At 45.0% G+C, this 19,070-nt stretch overlaps 1 protein-coding gene across 1 annotated transcript in view; it reads right to left on the reverse strand.

Annotated features, from left to right (window-relative positions):
- The window catches only part of chd6 (chromodomain helicase DNA binding protein 6), a 131,879-nt gene that overhangs the window by 85,504 nt on the left and 27,305 nt on the right, over positions 1-19,070 (reverse strand). Inside the window, exons 3-9 of the mRNA XM_083660606.1 lie at positions 12,568-13,198; positions 8,614-8,779; positions 6,410-6,560; positions 5,060-5,209; positions 3,064-3,129; positions 2,713-2,774; positions 1,293-1,410 (exon numbers count right to left, since the gene is read on the reverse strand). Of these exons, the coding sequence (XP_083516732.1) occupies positions 1,293-1,410; positions 2,713-2,774; positions 3,064-3,129; positions 5,060-5,209; positions 6,410-6,560; positions 8,614-8,779; positions 12,568-13,198 (1,344 nt within the window). The remainder of the gene's footprint in view (positions 1-1,292; positions 1,411-2,712; positions 2,775-3,063; positions 3,130-5,059; positions 5,210-6,409; positions 6,561-8,613; positions 8,780-12,567; positions 13,199-19,070) is intronic.

The following is a 19,070-nucleotide window of genomic DNA, read 5'->3' on the forward strand; positions in this document are numbered from 1 at the left end:
TCCTTTCAAGTAGAATAGTAATCCGATTTGTGAGCAGTCACATCATGTACATTTCAGCTGTCAAATATGCCCGAAGACCCCCCCCCAAAGACCTCCACACATCAAGCACAGTGCGTACCAGCTCCATAAGAACAGAACAGTCAAGAATAAAAAGAAAAGGAAATATTAACCAACATAGGTTCCAAAATCATTTCAGCATATTACTCTAGCTTACTCAACAATCATTTTTTCATTAGGTTTTTAAAACCATTCAGAGAATTCGCAGACTTAATTTAATTAGGGATCTTGTTCCACTCCTCCCCCCGTATAGGGGAATGTACTTCTCCCAACTTTGCTTTCCGCTACGCTAGCCCTCGTGTTCAGGCTATGAGCGTCCTGAACAGACTGAATGTACTTAATAAAATAACCAGGACAAAGGCCAGGCAATATCCTATAGACCATGATAGATTTTAACTGCTGTAGCAAATTAAACTCTTTCAAATGGGATAGGCCAATGTGCGTTCTTGGCCCGAGGCCAAGGATGACCTTCATTAGCTTGTTTTGGGCTGTTTGGAGTCTGTCTTTTGATCTTTTTGTTATCCCACTGTACCAGGATATACAGGTGTAGTCATAGTGACATTATCCCACTGTACCAGGATAGACAGGTGTAGTCATAGTGACATTATCCCACTGTACCAGGATATACAGGTGTACCGGTAGTCATAGTGACATTATCCCACTGTACCAGGATATACAGGTGTAGTCATAGTGACATTGAATTAAAGACGTAGCTAAAGTCCTCATGGTCTTCTTGTCCAGGAATTTAGATATTCTTGACAAATACTTTGTTCTTGGGTGAATTTTCCCAATAACAGAGAGGGCCATAGTTTCATACGTCATATGCTGATCCAATTGACTTCCCAGATACGTTAGGCTGTTGTCTTCTGAAATCAAACGCACTCAACTGAAACCCATGAGCTTAGCTGTAACTCTGTCACAAAGATGACTGCAGAACACTTTATTTGCAACAGTCAAAATGCACGACTGCACTGGTCTTGGACGTTGTTACCTGCCATCGTGATGGCAGCAAGGTGATGCTCCTCCCTCTTGCATTTTGACCTGTAAACTCTCGCCTCTAATTGAAGCTTTTCACCGACCATCTAACTTTACATTTTGTACATATCCCTCCAGTGAGTTACCTGCTTTTCACCGACCATCTAACTTTACATTTTGTACATATCCCTCCAGTGAGTTACCTGCTTTTCACCGACCATATAGCTTTACATTTTGTACATATCCCTCCAGTGAGTTACCTCAGTGAAAATGTGTCTCATCTGCGCCTGTTTGGTCCTGAAGCGTTTGATCTTCTGGTGGATTCGGGGATCTTTCTCTAGCTCTTCTAGAGTCGCCCATTTGCAGTGCAGGTAGGAACTAGAGAACAAGTCAAGAATAAACACCAACAAGAAGAACATCGCATTTCACCCATTCATCCACAGTTGCCTGTTCTAGTGAAAGTAAAGTATCGTCCTTTAAGTAGAACCCCTGGGGGTCCCTCGACACCACTTTAAGTATAACCCCTGGGGGTCCCTCGACACCACTTTGAGAACGACTCATTTAAGAGAAGTGAGAGAAGTGGGTTTTTTTTTGCCACTGGGTTGTGTAGAGTCTACACTGGAGACAGTCTCCCATCTGTCAGACTCAGTAGACTGACAGAAACTGACAGCTGAAGTGGTTAAGGAGTGGTTAATGTAAATTATGTATTGTCCAGACCTCTGGCTTAAGCTTGTTTTATACTCGCTGTGCCGCGAAGGGCGTGGGGGAGGAGCGAGGGCCGCAAGCGTCAAATGACGTCAATGTGTTGGGCGCGACCTCCGTATGCCGCCCACCTTGTACCTGAAGATTTTTCTCACAGCGCGACCTCCGCACGGCTTCTCTCCAAACATGGCCGCTTTCGAGCCACTGAGCCCTGAACACTGAGCTGTGTTTTCACCACATTTCTTGACCCATGTGGTAGGCTAAACTTTGATTTGCAACTGTTCGTTTTTAGTCATTTCACAAAGTAAATGTGTTGTGTTGAGAGAGATTAAAAGCAGCACAGAGTAGGATCAGGGCTGAGAACTGAAACGGCTATTCAGTAAAAAACAAGATTGGTGATTCATTCATGTGCTGATGTACGGTCGTTTGAGAGTGAAAGCACACTCAGTACTGCACATAATAGCGTTTCCTTGCGACTTTTCACCGGCTGTTCTCACTATATTACCATTGTACAATACATGCTGATCACTTGGCTGCTCACTTCTGAGTATAAAAGCATCTGCCCCAGCGCAAGGTCCGCACGTGACTCGCGGAGCTTCGCCTCGCGGAGCTTCGCCTCGCGGAGCCTAGCTCGAGTATAATGAGCCCTTTACCTGGCTGCAAGGGGTGTGAAAAAGCCCTAATCTGTGAGGGCCATTTTCTCCAAATGTTGCTTTTAGGAGTGTGAACATTCAAATATGCATATTTCCTTAAAAAAATAGATTACAATGTGTGACACATCATTTGAAAGCTTACAATCTGCAATTTCGTAATCTGTAAAAAACTGAAAAATGACCTTGGCTTCCTGTTGGGTTGAAATACCAGCAGCTGTGACATATGTTTCAACAGGCATGTCACCTGTTTCAACAGGTGTGTCACCTGTTTCAACAGGTGTGTCAGCCTAATGTCCAACATGTAAATATGTTTCAACACACTCACAAGTTTCTGTATTTGACATAAAACTCCTCCGTGTCCTCCACTTGGTCCTCTGAGGGTGAACTCTGGAGGGGGAGGGAGGGAGAGAGAGAGAGGGAGGGAGGGAGAGAGAGAGGGAGGGAGAGAGAGGGAGGGAGAGAGAGAGGGGGGGAGAGAGAGAGAGAGGGAGGGAGAGAGGGAGGGAGAGCAAGGGAGAGAGAGGGAGAGCAAATGAGAGACATACTGTATGAAGAGCAGAGACAGATAGACATTTTTATGATCCATAAAAGGTCAACTGTGTGTGTGTGTTTGTGTGTGTGTGTGTGTGTGTGTGTGTGTGTGTGTGTGTGTGTGTGTGTGTGTGTGTGTGTATACCTCTTTCTTGGCTGTTCTGACAGATAGTATTTTCTCAATGATGTTGGCCTCATCCTCCGGCGGCTCCTGTGGCAGAACCACAGACAGAGAGCTGAACAACTGGAACCAGCAGGACACAATATTGACTAATACACAATATTGACTTGTTGTCCCCCCAAAAAATGAAATAGATAAATAAATAAACAAATAAATAAATGGATAAATACTAAACTAAATAGATAAATAATAAATGAATAAATAAATAAATTCTGTTTTATAAACGCTGTTGAAAATGTCAGTTTACAAAGCACGTTGCACAGAAGAGAACTACATTACATAAAAACATGAAAGGAACATGGCAACATGTTGGGAGATTTGCCTACAGAGCAGCACAGGAATGAGTGAAGCCGCCATGTTGGTTTGTAAGGGGAAAAGGCCATGGGATTTTAGCAGCGAGCAAATATTGGGCTCTTTCTTTGAAGCCAACCCGGAAATTGCATTCAAATCTTTTTTGAGGAGGGGCACTTCCTGGACTCAAAGTTGTTTGTTTGAGGTGCTCTTTCGATAGGGGACAAAGATCTCACTTTCCCAGCGTTCTATTTGTCAGAGAATGTTCTATCTGTTTCTGATCAAACAAAAAAATATCTGGGACACTTTATTACAGATCAAATGTCTGATGATGATGACATGTATAGACAGCGCCGTATGTTATATGTACAGGCTAACATGCTGGTCTTAGTGCTGTGAGATATCAGTCACAGATGTGGACATTTTGGTACAAGTGCCTTTTATAGTTTTTACGGTCGTCTCTTACGGTAATTGTTGTATACGTTTATTTTTTATATATAAAAAATATATAAAATATATACCATATATATATATATATACGGTATATATATGTGTGTGTGTGTGTGTGTGTGTATGTCTGTGTGTGTGTGTGTATATATATATATATAAATATGTGTGTATATCTATATACACAGAGAGAGAGAGTGGGTGTTTGTGAACTAATTGAAGCAGGCGTGCACATCACAACAAAATAAAGCAGGTGGAGGAACAAAAACAAACGGTATACAAAGAAGAAAGAAGGTCTGCACACTGTAGCTCCCGTTATCTTCATTATTTAGCCATACACAAACAAATGGCTAAATAAATAAGTTAAGGGGTGTTTGTGAACTACAACAACCATAATTCATTGCACCAAAGAAAGCACCGGATGAAGTTGCTGCTCATCCAAATAGAAGAATGACTGCAGGCTACACTGCCCCTAGTGACAGATTCCCATTCAAAACTTTTTTTTTTTTTATAGTTGGGTGAATCAGATCCAAGCATTTATTTTAGATTTGTGTTGGTCTTTGATGGTGTTTGTTTGCCATGTTGAATAATGTTTGGCTGTCAACAGTCAGTCATCTGTGAAGAATGTAGACATTTTTAATGCCAACAAGCATAAAGACAGATTAGCAGCAGCTCGAGCCAGTTGGCAGTCCAGTGGCCAGATAGCTGTATCCCATAAGCACCGTAAGCAGCAGATGGGCCGTGTGTATGTCCTGGAAAGACGCGACTACACAAGACATTTAATCAATACTGAGAACAGCGCCTGAGCTGCACGAGCCACAAATATAATAACAAAATAAAATAGACTGATACAAGTTTAATACTGATATTTTTGGATTGAAGGTGCAAATAGCTAATATTTTGTGCCATATATTTACATTTCTATTGGGGGGCAGGGAAAAACTTTTATTCTTTGCAGGATAGGAAAGCAAAAAAATCTAAATTTCAATAGAGAGAAAGGCAGAGAGAGAGAGAGAGAGGGACAGACAGACAGACAGACAGACAGAGAGACAGAGAGACAGAGAGAGAGACAGAGAGACAAAGAGTGGAATCCTAGGATGGGGAAGGGAAAGGATGAAATCAGCAGATGACACCAACAGAAACAACAACAAAAGAAAGAGGAGAAAGGGAAGAAGAGAAAGGGAAGAAGAGAAAGCAGCAGAAGAGCTGGAGGCAGACTGACCTCGGCCTGCCAGGCGAGGGCGGTAGCGTTGAGTGCGGAGATGCGTCCGGCTCCCAGCACTGCGATGGTCTCTCCATCATCATCCACCACCTTAAAGTCCAAATCCTCGTTATACTTCCTCCGCTTGACCTGACGACCCGAACGACGCTTCTAAAGAGAGGAGAGAAGAGGAGAGAGGCGAGAAAACGAAGAGAGGAGAGAAAAGGAGAGGAGAGGAGAGAGGAGAGAAAACAAAGAGAGGAGAGAAAAGGAGAGGAGGAGATTAGAGGAGAGAAAAGAAGGGGAGAGGAGGCGAGAGGAGAGAAGGAGGAGGAGAGAAAAGGTGAGGAGAGGAGATAAAAGCAGAGGATATGAGAGAAGTGGAGAGGAGAGGAGAGGAGATGAGGGGAGAAGAGAGAAAATGAGAGGAGATGAGGGGAGAGGAGAGAAAAGGAGATGAGGGGAGAGGAGGATGGAGAAAAGGAGAGAGAAAGGAAAGTTCAGACAGGAAGAATTGAAGAGGGATGGAAGGGAGGTAGAATGGAAGGAGAGAAGGATGAAAATTAATTTAGACCAATTTAGACCAATTTAGACTAACTTGCCAGACTCTCTCCTGCGCTGTACCAGGAGAGAGTCTGGCTGCTCTTACACTCACTCTGGTCTAGCGGGGGGGAAAAGACTCCGTTATCTTTACAACCATCATACTGACCAAAATCACAGACAGACAGACAGACAGGCAGACAGACAGACCGGCAGGCAGGCAGGCAGGCAGGCAGGCAGGCAGGCAGGCAGGCAGGCAGGCAGACAGACCGGCAGGCAGGCAGACAGACAGACAGACAGACAGACAGACAGGCAGACAGACAGGCAGGCAGGCAGGCAGACAGACAGACAGACCGACAGACAGACAGACATACAGGCAGGCAGACAGACAGACAGACAGACCGGCAGACAGACAGGCAGGCAGGCAGGCAGACAGACAGACAGACAGACAGACAGGCAGGCAGACAGACAGGCAGACAGACAGACAGGCAGGCAGACAGACAGACAGGCAGACAGACAGGCAGACAGACAGGCAGACAGACAGACAGGCAGACAGACAGGCAGACAGACAGACAGACAGACAGACAGACAGGCAGACAGACAGGCAGACGGACGGACAGACAGGCAGACAGGCAGACAGGCAGACAGACAGGCAGACAGACAGGCAGACAGAGCCCATTTGCTCAATTCTGATGATGATGATGATAATATGCAGTTATTATTACATAATGCAGTGTTAAATCCCCATACTAAAATCCCATTCACTTTTCCCCTTACTTCCGAACTCATTTCTGCGGTACTCTCTTGTGCAGCCTTGTGTTTTGTCCTCACCGTGTTGTCCAGGGGGTCTTGGCTGTCCTCTCCCCCCAGGTTGAGGGCAGACAGCGGGGCATCATCCTCACTCTCTGCCCCATCCTGGACCAGCTCCTGACCTCTCCTCTTCCCCTTCTTCTTCTTCTCCAGCGGCGCCGTGCCAGGATCTCTGGGAGAGGAGCACAAATGTTTTTCATCAAGTTTTTTTTTCTTCTGATTCAGCCACGCACCCACCCCCCATTTTCTACCCAATTGTACTTGGCCAATCCCCCCTGCTGTCCCAGTCACTCCGATCGGAGGAGAGTTGTAGACTAGCACATGCTTCCTCCAAAACATGTGCAGTCGCCAGTTGCTTCTTTTCACCTGACAGCAAAGGAGTTTCACAAGCGTCCAAGTAGTGTAGATTATCTGCCTACCAACACGAGGGTCGCAGGTTTGCGCCCCCATGTTACCTCCGGCTTGGTCGGGCATCTATACATGAGAAAATAAAGCAATTTCTGTTCTTAATTTGTTTCTTTTTTTTCTCCTCTTAAAAATAACGGAAAGAACCGACAATCAGCCCCATTTGTTTTTGTTTTTTTTTCTCTTAAAAATAACAAAAAGTATTCAACAAAGATACAGAGGCTCCATTCCGCTTCCTGTAATGCACCCCTCACAAGCTGATTCAGGCAGAATTAAACTTTTTTCCTGTATAAGGTTCTGCGTAGTCTCTCCCCAGACTCAAATATTAGGTTGAATCGCTGCGCTCTGCATACTACACAAAGGAGTCTGTGCTGGTTTTTGAAGGCGGGTTGAAATTAAATGAGTGACAGGTCATAGCACCCATGAGAGAGCGGTTTGAAAAATGGGCTGCGCCTCCCGTGTCGTCTGATCGCAAATCGTTACTGATTGGGGAAGACTGAATCCACAACTGGCCAATCACTGGCCAAGTGAACGGTTCCCTCCCATAACCAGCCGGCTGCGGGCGAAGCGTCCCAGACCCAGAGAGAGATCTGCAGCATGCAGTAACGTAGTGTATCAGCATAAGAACTCTCATGGGTCTGGCGTTGAGACTAGGTTCTGGGTACTATAGGGATGTTCATCAGTTATCGAAAATCGATAATTGATCGTTAAGGAATGGAATCGATCATGTGGAATTTTTATCGATTTTGTTATTACCGGTATATATTATTATTTTTTTTATTTTTTTGCGGACTAGGTTTGGGTGGAATTCGTTCCTCCTCGCCCCACTCCATTGCACAGCCGACTAACGTGAGGTGGAGCTTCATATAGTCTAGTTTTCTGGCTGGGCATGGGCCTTTGTGCCAACAAAACTGTTTTAAACGTGGGGAATTCACACCGGCATGCGCCGGGGACAGCAGAGTGTTGGAGAGGAGACACATTGAAATAAAGAGTTCATTGAGGAGAACACGTTGTCTTTCGTATTTTCTGCCATAGGCATTCATTTTGTATATATATATATATATATATATATATATATATATATATATATATATATATATATATATATATAATTAATATAATCGATTATATATATATATATATATATATATATATATATATATATATATATATATAATTAATATAATCGATAATTGATCGTTAATTTCCCCCGATTTTCGATTATGGAAATTTTTCAAAATGAACATCCCTACTGGGTACCCCAACTTTCAACAGCTGTCACAAGTTTTCCTAGGGGAGTTGAAAAAACACTTTTTGATATGTCTTAGTAGACACCTTTATAAAGACATTTGGGAAGACATTTCTTGATAAGGAATTTGTTCTCAGATTTTTTGCAATATTCCCTGACTACTTCCATTTCTCTCTTTCATTTTCCTGATGCACAAGGCTGCTGTTTATAACCAGTTCCAAATTGTTCAATTACTCAGAAGCATATGCCTCCGCTTATCAATTCCTTTCAGCAATGCTGCCATGTTTTTCTCAGAGTTGCGTGTGCCGTGTGGACATTGTAAAATCATCATTGGTGGGTGGAAACACCAGCAATATGTTGGAACACTCAAGAGATCATGAAACAGCAGTGTTGACGATGAAGAAGTAGGCCTACTTTTTCCACCTAGAAAATCGATCGATAAGGCAATCAAAGAATCGGACCAATAAGCAGAATTGATAATGGCATCGCTATCAATAAAATCATATAAATCCCCATCCCTAATACATTTCTCTCACTGCCCCTGTACCAAACCAGTCCGGGTTGGTTTTACCTGGGTTTGCGGCCCCTCTGTTTGGGCGCTGAGGGGGCTTGCGTCTTGCTGTTGGTGAGGCTGTGGGCTTTGCCGTGGCTCTGGGGGGCTCGGACATGGCCCTTGATGTGGAGTGCTGGGGCAGGGGGAGGCGCAGAGGGTGCTGCTGCTGCTGCTGCTGGGGCAGCTGGGAACACAAAGGGAGGAGGGGAAATGAGACATGGGGATGTCAGATCAGGCCATGACCACATAAATATATACCGTAAATTCCGGACTATAAGCCGCGGCTTTTTTCCCGTTTTTTGGCCCCTGCGGCTTATATAACGGTGCGTCTTATCTATGGATTTTTTCAGAAAAAAAAAAAAAAATACAAATAAAATCTCTCTTTTTTAGCACTCTTTCTAACTATAAATCCACTTCTGTTTTAATTTCCTCTCTTGCCCTCTTTTCACCACACCGCGGACACTGTGTGCACTGTAAAAATAAACAACGGTGGTGTTGTGTTATGTTGTTTTGTTGAAATGTTACGGTAATACGGTAAATGGGAGCTTCCTCAAACAGCCATCTCTTTCCCGACAATCCCCTCTGTGCGTGACCACTTACATATGGTAATTACGGTAAGCAAACGGCCACTCTGCCATCAACTCCCTCCCCCGACTACCAGGAGAAAATCACAAACTTCGGCGAATTCACACAAAGGAAGATCAAGGAATATTCCATCGAACCGGAGCAGATCATAAATATGGATGAAGTGCCTTTGACGTTCGACCTGCCACTCACTCGGACTGTTAACAAGAAGCGCCCTGGAGGATTCTTTCACCAAAAAAAAGCTTTGCTCGTTCTCGACAGCATGAGAACGAGCAGTAGAAGCAACACTCTCACTTACCATGGGGAAGGTACGCAGAAATTCACACGACGCAGCTTTCAAGTTGAAAGCAGTCAATCTCGCATTAAAAGAGGGAAACAGAGCAGCCGCGCGTAACCTGGGCATCGATGAGTCAATGGTGAGGCGTTGGACGGTGCAGCAGGAGGAACTGTCTCAGCACGGAATATTATAGGAGTGTGAAAACATCCACAATCACCAACGGGTTCCAAAACGCTGGACTGCTGCGGGATGAAGAGGATGACGCCGCCACAGCTGGCGCTGAGGGCCGTCAGAGGCTTCAGAGGCTGTTCGATGCCGACAGTGATGAAGAGGAGTTCGTTGGTTTTGAGTGACAATGAAGGAGAGAGGAGAGTGGTTGACGAAGCCACCCTGAACCTGTTCGTTTCCGACACTGAAGATGAGGACTTTGGTGGTTTCAGTACGCAGGAAGAAGAGGAAGACGAGGATTAGTGACTTGACTTCTCTGGTTACAGGTTTGCTGCACATATAGCCTATTGTTGTGTGATTTTGTCTGGGGATTAGTGACCTGACTTTTGTTTTGTTTTGTTGAAATGTTAATAAATGGGAGCTTCCCCAAACAGCCATCGCTTTCCCGACATTCCTCTCTGTGCACGAACCCTTTCATATGGTAATTAAACATCAAAACACCCGCGGCTTATAGACCGGTGCGGCTTATAGAAGAAAAATATAGTAAATTTTGGTCCCGCGGCTTATAGACCGGTGCGTCTTATAGTCCGGAATTTACGGTAGATAATATATAATATTAATATAATTATATATATATACATATACATATACATACATATATATATATACATACATATATATATATATATATATATATATATATATATATATATATATATATATATATATAAACTCTAGCTGAAGAGCACTGCGATACCCCGCCCTAAGGTAAGATATGAATGGAATGAGTTACCATATAAGCAGTAAAGAAATGTTTTTTTCTATTTCATTTAGAAGAACGCAGGCCGGAGCTTGCGGCTCGTGCATGAGCACACCAGAGGGGAGGAGCAAACAGGTTTTTTGAACTTCCTGAAAAGTTGCTGTTTTGGAGATTCGAGGCCCTGCCGCGACAGCGACGATATGTACATTATATATATATATATATATATATATATTAGGGGTGGGGGAAAAAATCGATTCACCTAAGTATCGCGATTTTTAATGTCACGATTTTTTGGATCGATCTTTTATTCCAGAATCGATAATCGCAAAAAAAAAAAAAAAAAAAAAAAATTTTTTTTTTTTTTTTTTTGGTGCTTGCAGTCAGGCCACTCACTGAACAGCAGGCCAGGCGCCGCCTACTGGTTTACTAGTGGTTTTATTACTTTATTAGTTAGTCTGAAGTAATAATTCGGCCCATATCGGCCTGGCCTGCTTGGTATCTAATGCCCGGCCTGAATTATGATCCCAGTCCGCCCCTATTTTTAACTATATCGCCCAGCGCTACTCATGATATATAATATACAGTCTCTAGTGTATGATTCAACTTTTCCCATGTTCTAATCTAGTGTAAAAAAGCAAACAAACTGAAAAAATAAAAGAAAAAAATAAACAAAAATCGCAATAAATCGTAATATCGAATCGCAATAATCGTAGAATCGCAATACTTAAGAATCGCAATATAAATCGAATCGGCACCCAAGAATCGTGATAGTATCGAATCGGGAGATAAGTGAATCGCCACAGCCCTAATATATATATATATATACACAGTATATATATATATATATATATATATATATATATATATATATATATATATATACATATATATACACATATATATATATATATATATATATATATATATATATATATATATATATATATATATATATATATATATATATAAACTCTAGCTGAATATATATGTAACCTTCCAATTAGAAGCCTAGAACCTTCTAAATAAAAAGCACAAAACCTTCTAAATAAAAGTACTAAACCTATAAAATAACAGCCCAGAACCTTCAAAATAAAAAGCCCAAAACCTTCCAAATAACAGGCCAGAACCTTCAGGATAAAAGCTCATACGCCTTCAACATGAAAGCCAAAAACACAGACTATCAAAATAAAATCCCAAAACACACACAGACCTATCACACCCTCTCTCTAGTCGTGTTTCCATTAACCTCAGAAATGCGCAAAATCTAAATATCGCAATAGAAAGTGGGTAATGGAAACACGTAAATTTCGAAAAACCTCCCAAATATCGCAAAAAGTTTTTGCGCTCTCATGAGGTGGTTTTTCAGACGTGTCGATATAGCAGTTTATCGCAAAAGTGTAATGGAAACGCATTTTTCGCATTTGCATGTCATGTGACCCATCTTCTCCTTTGGAAAAGGAGCGGAAAATGAAAGGAAAATGAGGGAGAAAGGGTTCGATAAGCCGTGGCAAAACCGCCGCAGCAAGTGGAAAACTTTTAAGCAATGCTACCTAGCAGAAAGACGAGTGTTGTGCAAAAGCGGAGCTGGGGAAAATAGATCATGTTTAATGACAGAAACGCTCCATGGTGACAGGCTGCCTGTCTGTGTGCGCGCAGTTGTAGGCTACCTTTTTTCCTCTGCCTCTCGCGCTCACTGCATTCACTGCAGCCAGCAATATGTTGACACTCATTTTCTTTTGAATTGATAATCAGGCTCGTTTATATGCGTTGTAACTTCATGTGGTGATTTGCATTGACCATTGGTTGGATTTGAGCATGCAGGGGACGGGATGGGGCAGATCCCCGTGCGTAATCACTGTGACAGCTGCTGCAACGGGGAATTGCGTTCAGGTGTGTGTGCCGTCACTCAAACTCAACTTCAATGGAAACGCCTACAAGTCGCAATTGTACATTGTCGAAGTTGTAGAAATATCGCAATTATTTTGCGAAAAACTGTAATGGAAACACAGCTTCTGTCAGTCTGTCTGTCTCTCACACACACACACACACACACACACACACACACACACACACACACACACACACACAGGGGCGTGTGTTGTACTGGGAACACGACTCGGTGTCAGTTGTTCAGATTGTATGTTGGTGAACTAGACATTTCTCACAGCCTCTGCCTTACCTTGATTGGTGGGTAGAGGAGGGAGGACTTTGACCTTGGGTTTCCTTCCCCTCTTGCCGGGAACCTTAACGGGAGCAACGGCGACGGCCTCCAACCTCTTCACCTCCAACCTCTTCACCTCCGCCCTCTTCACCTCCGCCCTCTTCACCTCCACCCTCTTCACCTCCACCCTCTTCACCGCCCTCCCGCTCTCCTTCTTGCCCTCCTTCACCTGGAGCCGGCGCTCCGCCTGGACCCGGCGCTCTTTGGGTTTTTTGGGCTCCTTGCTCGCCCTGGAGACAGCCTTCTCTTCCTTGGGTTTCTTTGGTTTGCTGCTCTCCCTCTCCTCTCCTCTCTCCCTCTTGTCTTTTTTCTTTCGTTTCTTTTTCACCCTGCCTCCTCCATCGTCCTCCTCGCTCAGGGAGGAGGGAGGACCCCCCCCTCCGGAGTGCTTAGCGGCGTGGGCCCCGGACGCCGTGCAGTGATTGGCTGGCGGCGTGGTAAGGAGGCGGAGCTGGTCCTTGGGGCCCAAGACCAGGTGTCCCCGGGGGATTGTGGGTAGTGCGGTTTGTGCGGTGCTGTTTTGGTCCGAGGCAGAAAAGGAGGCTGCTGCTGAGGCTGGAGGAGTGTGCTTCAAGAGACCAGTGAACATCTGCAGGGGGAGAGAGAGGGAGAGAGATGACGGGCGAGAGAGGGAGAGTGTGAGGGAGGGAGAGGGAGAGAGTGTGAGGGAGGGAGAGAGAGAGTGTGAGGGAGAGAGAGGGAGACAGAGGGAGAGAGTGTGAGGGAGGGAGAGAGTGTGAGGGAGAGAGAGGGAGAGAGTGTGAGGGAGAGAGAGGGAGAGTGTGCGGGAGGGAGAGAGAGGGAGAGAGTGTGAGGGAGGGAGAGAGTGTGAGGGAGAGGGAGAGAGAGGGAGAGAGTGTGAGGGAGGGAGAGTGTGAGGGAGAGGGAGAGGGAGAGAGAGAGTGTGAGGGAGGGAGATGGAGAGAGTGTGAGGGAGGGAGAGAGAGAGTGTGAGCGAGAGAGAGGGAGAGAGTGTGAGGGAGGGAGAGAGAGGGAGAGAGATGACGGGCGAGAGAGGGAGAGTGTGAGGGAGGGAGAGGGAGAGAGTGTGACGGAGGGAGAGAGAGAGTGTGAGGGAGAGAGAGGGAGAGAGTGTGAGGGAGGGAGACAGAGGGAGAGAGTGTGAGGGAGGGAGAGAGTGTGAGGGAGAGAGAGGGAGAGAGTGTGAGGGAGGGAGAGAGAGGGAGAGAGTGTGAGGGAGGGAGAGAGTGTGAGGGAGGGAGAGAGTGTGAGGGAGAGGGAGAGGGTGTGAGGGAGGGAGAGGGAGAGAGTGTGAGGGAGGGAGAGAGAGAGTGTGAGGGAGAGAGGGAGAGTGTGAGGGAGAGGGAGAGAGAGGGAGAGAGTGTAAGGGAGGGAGAGGGAGAGAGTGTGAGGGAGGGAGAGAGAGAGTGTGAGGGAGAGGGAGAGAGAGGGAGAGAGTGTGAGGGAGGGAGAGGGAGAGAGTGTGAGGGAGGGAGAGAGAGAGTGTGAGGGAGAGAGGGAGAGAGTGTGAGGGAGAGAGGGAGAGAGTGTGAGGGAGGGAGAGAGAGGGAGAGAGTGTGAGGGAGGGAGAGAGAGGGAGAGAGTGTGAGGGAGAGGGAGAGTGTGAGGCAGGGAGGGAGAGGGAGAGAGTGTGAGGGAGAGAGTGTGAGGGAGGGAGAGAGGGGGAGAGAGTGTGAGGGAGGGAGAGAGTGTGAGGGAGAGAGTGTGAGGGAGGGAGAGAGAGGGAGAGAGTGTGAGGGAGGGAGAGAGAGGGAGAGAGTGTGAGGGAGGGAGAGAGAGGGAGAGAGTGTGAGGGAGGGAGAGAGTGTGAGGGAGAGAGTGTGAGGGAGAGGGAGAGAGAGGGAGAGAGTGTGAGGGAGGGAGAGAGAGGGAGAGAGTGTGAGGGAGGGAGAGAGAGGGAGAGAGAGTGAGGGAGGGAAAGAGAAATAGAGATTATGATATCGTCCATAGGAAGGAAATTGTGCCGTCAATCTCGGAGGACTTTCTTAATATTTAGAATATCTTTCCCTATTTATTTTCAGTATTTAGCATCGATAAATGCTTTCATATCTAGGATGATAGAGATTTAGGTGTCCAGTAGGTGGAGGTAGAGAGCACTGGTAGGGTGAGTCCGGGGTGAATGTTGAGGCTTGAACTTTGACCACCAAAATCGAATCAGTTCGTCCTCGAGTCCAAGTGGACGTTTGAGGCAAATTTGAAGAAATTTCTTCAAGGCGTTCCTGAGATATCGCATTAACGAACATTGGACGGATGTACGTACAGACCATAATGCCTCCGGCCCGGCTATCGTTTGCGGAGGCATAAAAATAAAAAAACATTAATCCGTTTTATTCTCGAGTTTTGTTTACTCTACCCAGCACTGGAATCGAGTCAAGATGGCGGACTGCTAGCATGCCTAACATTGGCTCGTCCTGATGCTCGTACTGGATGCAGGATAAGAGAACTTTACAGAGGGTTGTCAGCTCAAAGGCATTAGGTGGAAAGTCTAGTTATTATAATGAGTCTCTGTAGTGTGAATAAATGCAGTCATAAATATTCAAGACTGGTAGGCGGACCTCAAGGTCAGGGGCAAATAATACTCTGCATTTAAAGCAACAATGCAGATATGTTTCAATATTCATTGGTGATTTACATTATGCAAAGTTAGGAATGCTATATTCCACCGAGGTTCAATGCAGTTTGTAATGAATTCTGTAGTCTTTGAAAATGCTACAGTTGGAGTTTGTAAACTTTTACAGCCAATGTTTATCCAAAATTTAAGTTGACTATCACTGGTGTAATCCAATTAAATATTTTTTAACTGCAAGAGAGAAGAGAAGTACGGGTTGCACGACTCCAGATTTCTTCTAGTCGACTTTTCTATCAATAAAGTCGAGTCAACGTTGATTAGTCGTCACGTGGTGCAGTAGTGTTGGTATAATAATAATAAAAGTCCGTCTCGCATACTGAGTTGATGACGTCAGCACTCAGCAGCTTGTGACGCATAACGTTAGCCATGTGAGCAAAGTAAACACAATCATAAATGACTTGGGAAAACCTTTTGGGCAAGTAATATAAACTTACAGTTTGATGTCCGGGCTGCACACACGTTCTTTCACTGTAATAATGTGTCCAGGGTTGCACCATCTCCATTAGGGCTGCACGATTAATCGTATTTTCATCGTCAAAGCGATAAGAACATGCGCAATGAACACATCGCAAAAGTCACGTTTACCAGTCAAAGCTCCAATAGCTTCACAGCTAAGCTAACGTTAGCTTCACAGCTAAACCATTCACCTGAGTCCCAAAAGAGAGGAGCTTCTTCTTGACCCTCAAAGTTAAACGGAGCCCCGGTCCCAGTTTATATGTTGGTGATAATATCATCCACACATCATACGAGTCTTGTTTGTAAATAAACTTGTGAAGTACCCAGAGCTAGCGTACGGCCCCCAACACTGTCTTGTTTGTAAATAAACTTGTGAAGTAGCCAGGCTAGCGTACGGCCCCCAACACTGTCTTGTTTGTAAATAAACTTGTGAAGTAGCCAGAGCTAGCGTACGGCCCCCAACACTGTCTTGTTTGTAAATAAACTTGTGAAGTAGCCAGGCTAGCGTACGGCCCCCAACACTGTCTTGTTTGTAAATAAACTTGTGAAGTAGCCAATAGCGTACGGCCCCCAACATTGTCTTGTTTGTAAATAAACTTGTGAAGTAGCCAGAGCTAGCGTACGGCCCCCAACACTCTCTTGTTTGTAAATAAACTTGTGAAGTAGCCAGAGCTAGCGTACGGCCCCCAACACTGTCTTGTTTGTAAATAAACTTGTGAAGTAGCCAGAGCTAGCGTACGGCCCCCAACACTGTCTTGTTTGTAAATAAACTTGTGAAGTAGCCAGAGCTAGCGTACGGCCCCCAACACTGTCTTGTTTGTAAATAAACTTGTGAAGTAGCCAGAGCTAGCGTACGGCCCCCAACACTGTCTTGTTTGTAAATAAACTTGTGAAGTACCCAGAGCTAGCGTACGGCCCCCAACACTGTCTTGTTTGTAAATAAACTTGTGAAGTACCCAGAGCTAGCGTACGGCCCCCAACACTGTCTTGTTTGTAAATAAACTTGTGAAGTAGCCAGAGCTAGCGTACGGCCCCCAACACTGTCTTGTTTGTAAATAAACTTGTGAAGTAGCCAGGCTAGCGTACGGCCCCCAACACTGTCTTGTTTGTAAATAAACTTGTGAAGTAGCCAATAGCGTACGGCCCCCAACATTGTCTTGTTTGTAAATAAACTTGTGAAGTAGCCAGAGCTAGCGTACGGCCCCCAACACTCTCTTGTTTGTAAATAAACTTGTGAAGTAGCCAGAGCTAGCGTACGGCCCCCAACACTGTCTTGTTTGTAAATAAACTTGTGAAGTAGCCAGAGCTAGCGTACGGCCCCCAACACTGTCTTGTTTGTAAATAAACTTGTGAAGTAGCCAGAGCTAGCGTACGGCCCCCAACACTGTCTTGTTTGTAAATAAACTTGTGAAGTAGCCAGAGCTAGCGTACGGCCCCCAACACTCTCTTGTTTGTAAATAAACTTGTGAAGTAGCCAGAGCTAGCGTACGGCCCCCAACACTGTCTTGTTTGTAAATAAACTTCTGAAGCAGCCAGGCTAGCGTACGGCCCCCAACACTGTCTTGTTTGTAAATGGTTGAGAATGGCTGAGAATGGTTTGGCTTTTCGGTGTCGGGTGCTCCTTTTCTGCCGGCTAATCGTGTGGAGAAACTATCGCAGCAGAGACAGAGGGGCTCAGTTGTGGGAGCGGATTGGCTGCTGTTCGCAGCTAACGTTAGCTCCAGCCAGAGCAATCTATACGGCTCTGGCTCCAGCATGCATCGGTTTCCGTTTCATCACGGCTTCTTCTGCTGTTTTTCCTCACCTTTCTCTAATCTGGAGAGCACTGTCGCCACCTAATGGGTCCGTAAAATAGCTTATACACGTTCAACATCCCCCATATTTTTACAGGAGATGCATCAGGCTTTGATCCACGTCCCACCGTCAAAAAACGCAATTGACGTCTTTAGACGTCATTGGCACTCTACGTTACTATTTGAATTGACGTCTTTAGACGTCATTGGCACTCAATGAGTTAACTACCGTATGCAATTTTGTGAAATTAGTATGACCACAACAACAAGAGTAACAATAAGAAGAATAATCGATTTACATCAATATGTTTCAATAATGAAATAGAATAATAAAAGTAGATGATGCCAATAAAACATGTTTTTGTTTTGTTTTTCATATCTGGTAAATGAGTGCAATAAACACTGATACTGAAGAAATCGTGAGATAATCGTGATCTCAATTCAGAGAAAGAAATTTGTGATTCAAATTTTTTCCAGAATTTGTGCAGCCCTAGTTTGTATGTATGCAGTGTGTCAGTGTGTGTGTGTGTGTGTGTGTGTGTGTGTGTGTGTGTGTGTGTGTGTGTGTGTGTGTGTGTTCGTATGTATGCAGTGTGCGAGTGTGTGTTGTGCAGCTAATGCCTATGCATTAGCAGACTCAAGCAGGTATGAAGGATCATCTCAATCAATGAATCACACATACACGGGTGCACGCACACACGCACACATACATACACACATGAACACACAGACACAAACACACAAAAACACACACATGCATACTACATACACACATGCACACACGCATGCAATGCATACACATGCGCACACACACACGCCTCATGAAAACGATATCAGGGCCGTTGCCATGGAAACAGGATCTCTGTGCCAAAGCTGCAGGGAGGCGGACGTAAACACGCGGTCGCCATGGTAACCCTTTCATTGCCACTGTCTGTCTCTCTGTCTGTCTGTCTGTTTTTCTCTCGGTCTGTCTGGCTGTCCGTCCGTCTGTCATGTTTATCTACCTGATAAGAGGAGAAGTGATGTAGTTTTCAGTCAGTGATGTTAAGCCATGCTTTCTCATGGTGCGTTCACACCAAGCATGTTTGGAGCAGTTTATCCAAACTGTGGAGAGAGTGTTTCAATCATCACTTTAACTCAAATGGGATGGGAGTGTTTTATGGTGTTTTGGGGCATATGGGCATATGTGATAGGGTGTTTTGAGGCATAATATGGGCTTATGTGAGGGTGTTTTGGGGCATATGGGCGTATGTGATAGGGTGTTTTGAGGCATATGGGTGTGTGTGATAGGGTGTTTTAAGGCATATGGGTGTGATAGGGTGTTTTGAGGCATATGGGCGTATGTGATAGGGTGTTTTGAGGCATATGGGTGTATGTGATAGGGTGTTTTGAGGCATATGGGCGTATGTGATAGGGTGTTTTGAGGCATATGGGCGTATGTGATAGGGTGTTTTGAGGCATATGGGCGTATGTGATAGGGTGTTTTGAGGCATATGGGCGTATGTGATAGGGTGTTTTGAGGCATATGGGCGTATGTGATAGGGTGTTTTGGGGCATATGTGATAGTGTGTTTTGGGGTATATGGGTGTGTGTGACAGGGT

The sequence above is a fragment of the Poromitra crassiceps genome (genome assembly GCF_964638095.1).
Source record: "Poromitra crassiceps genome assembly, chromosome: 25".
Lineage (NCBI taxonomy): Eukaryota > Metazoa > Chordata > Actinopteri > Beryciformes > Melamphaidae > Poromitra > Poromitra crassiceps.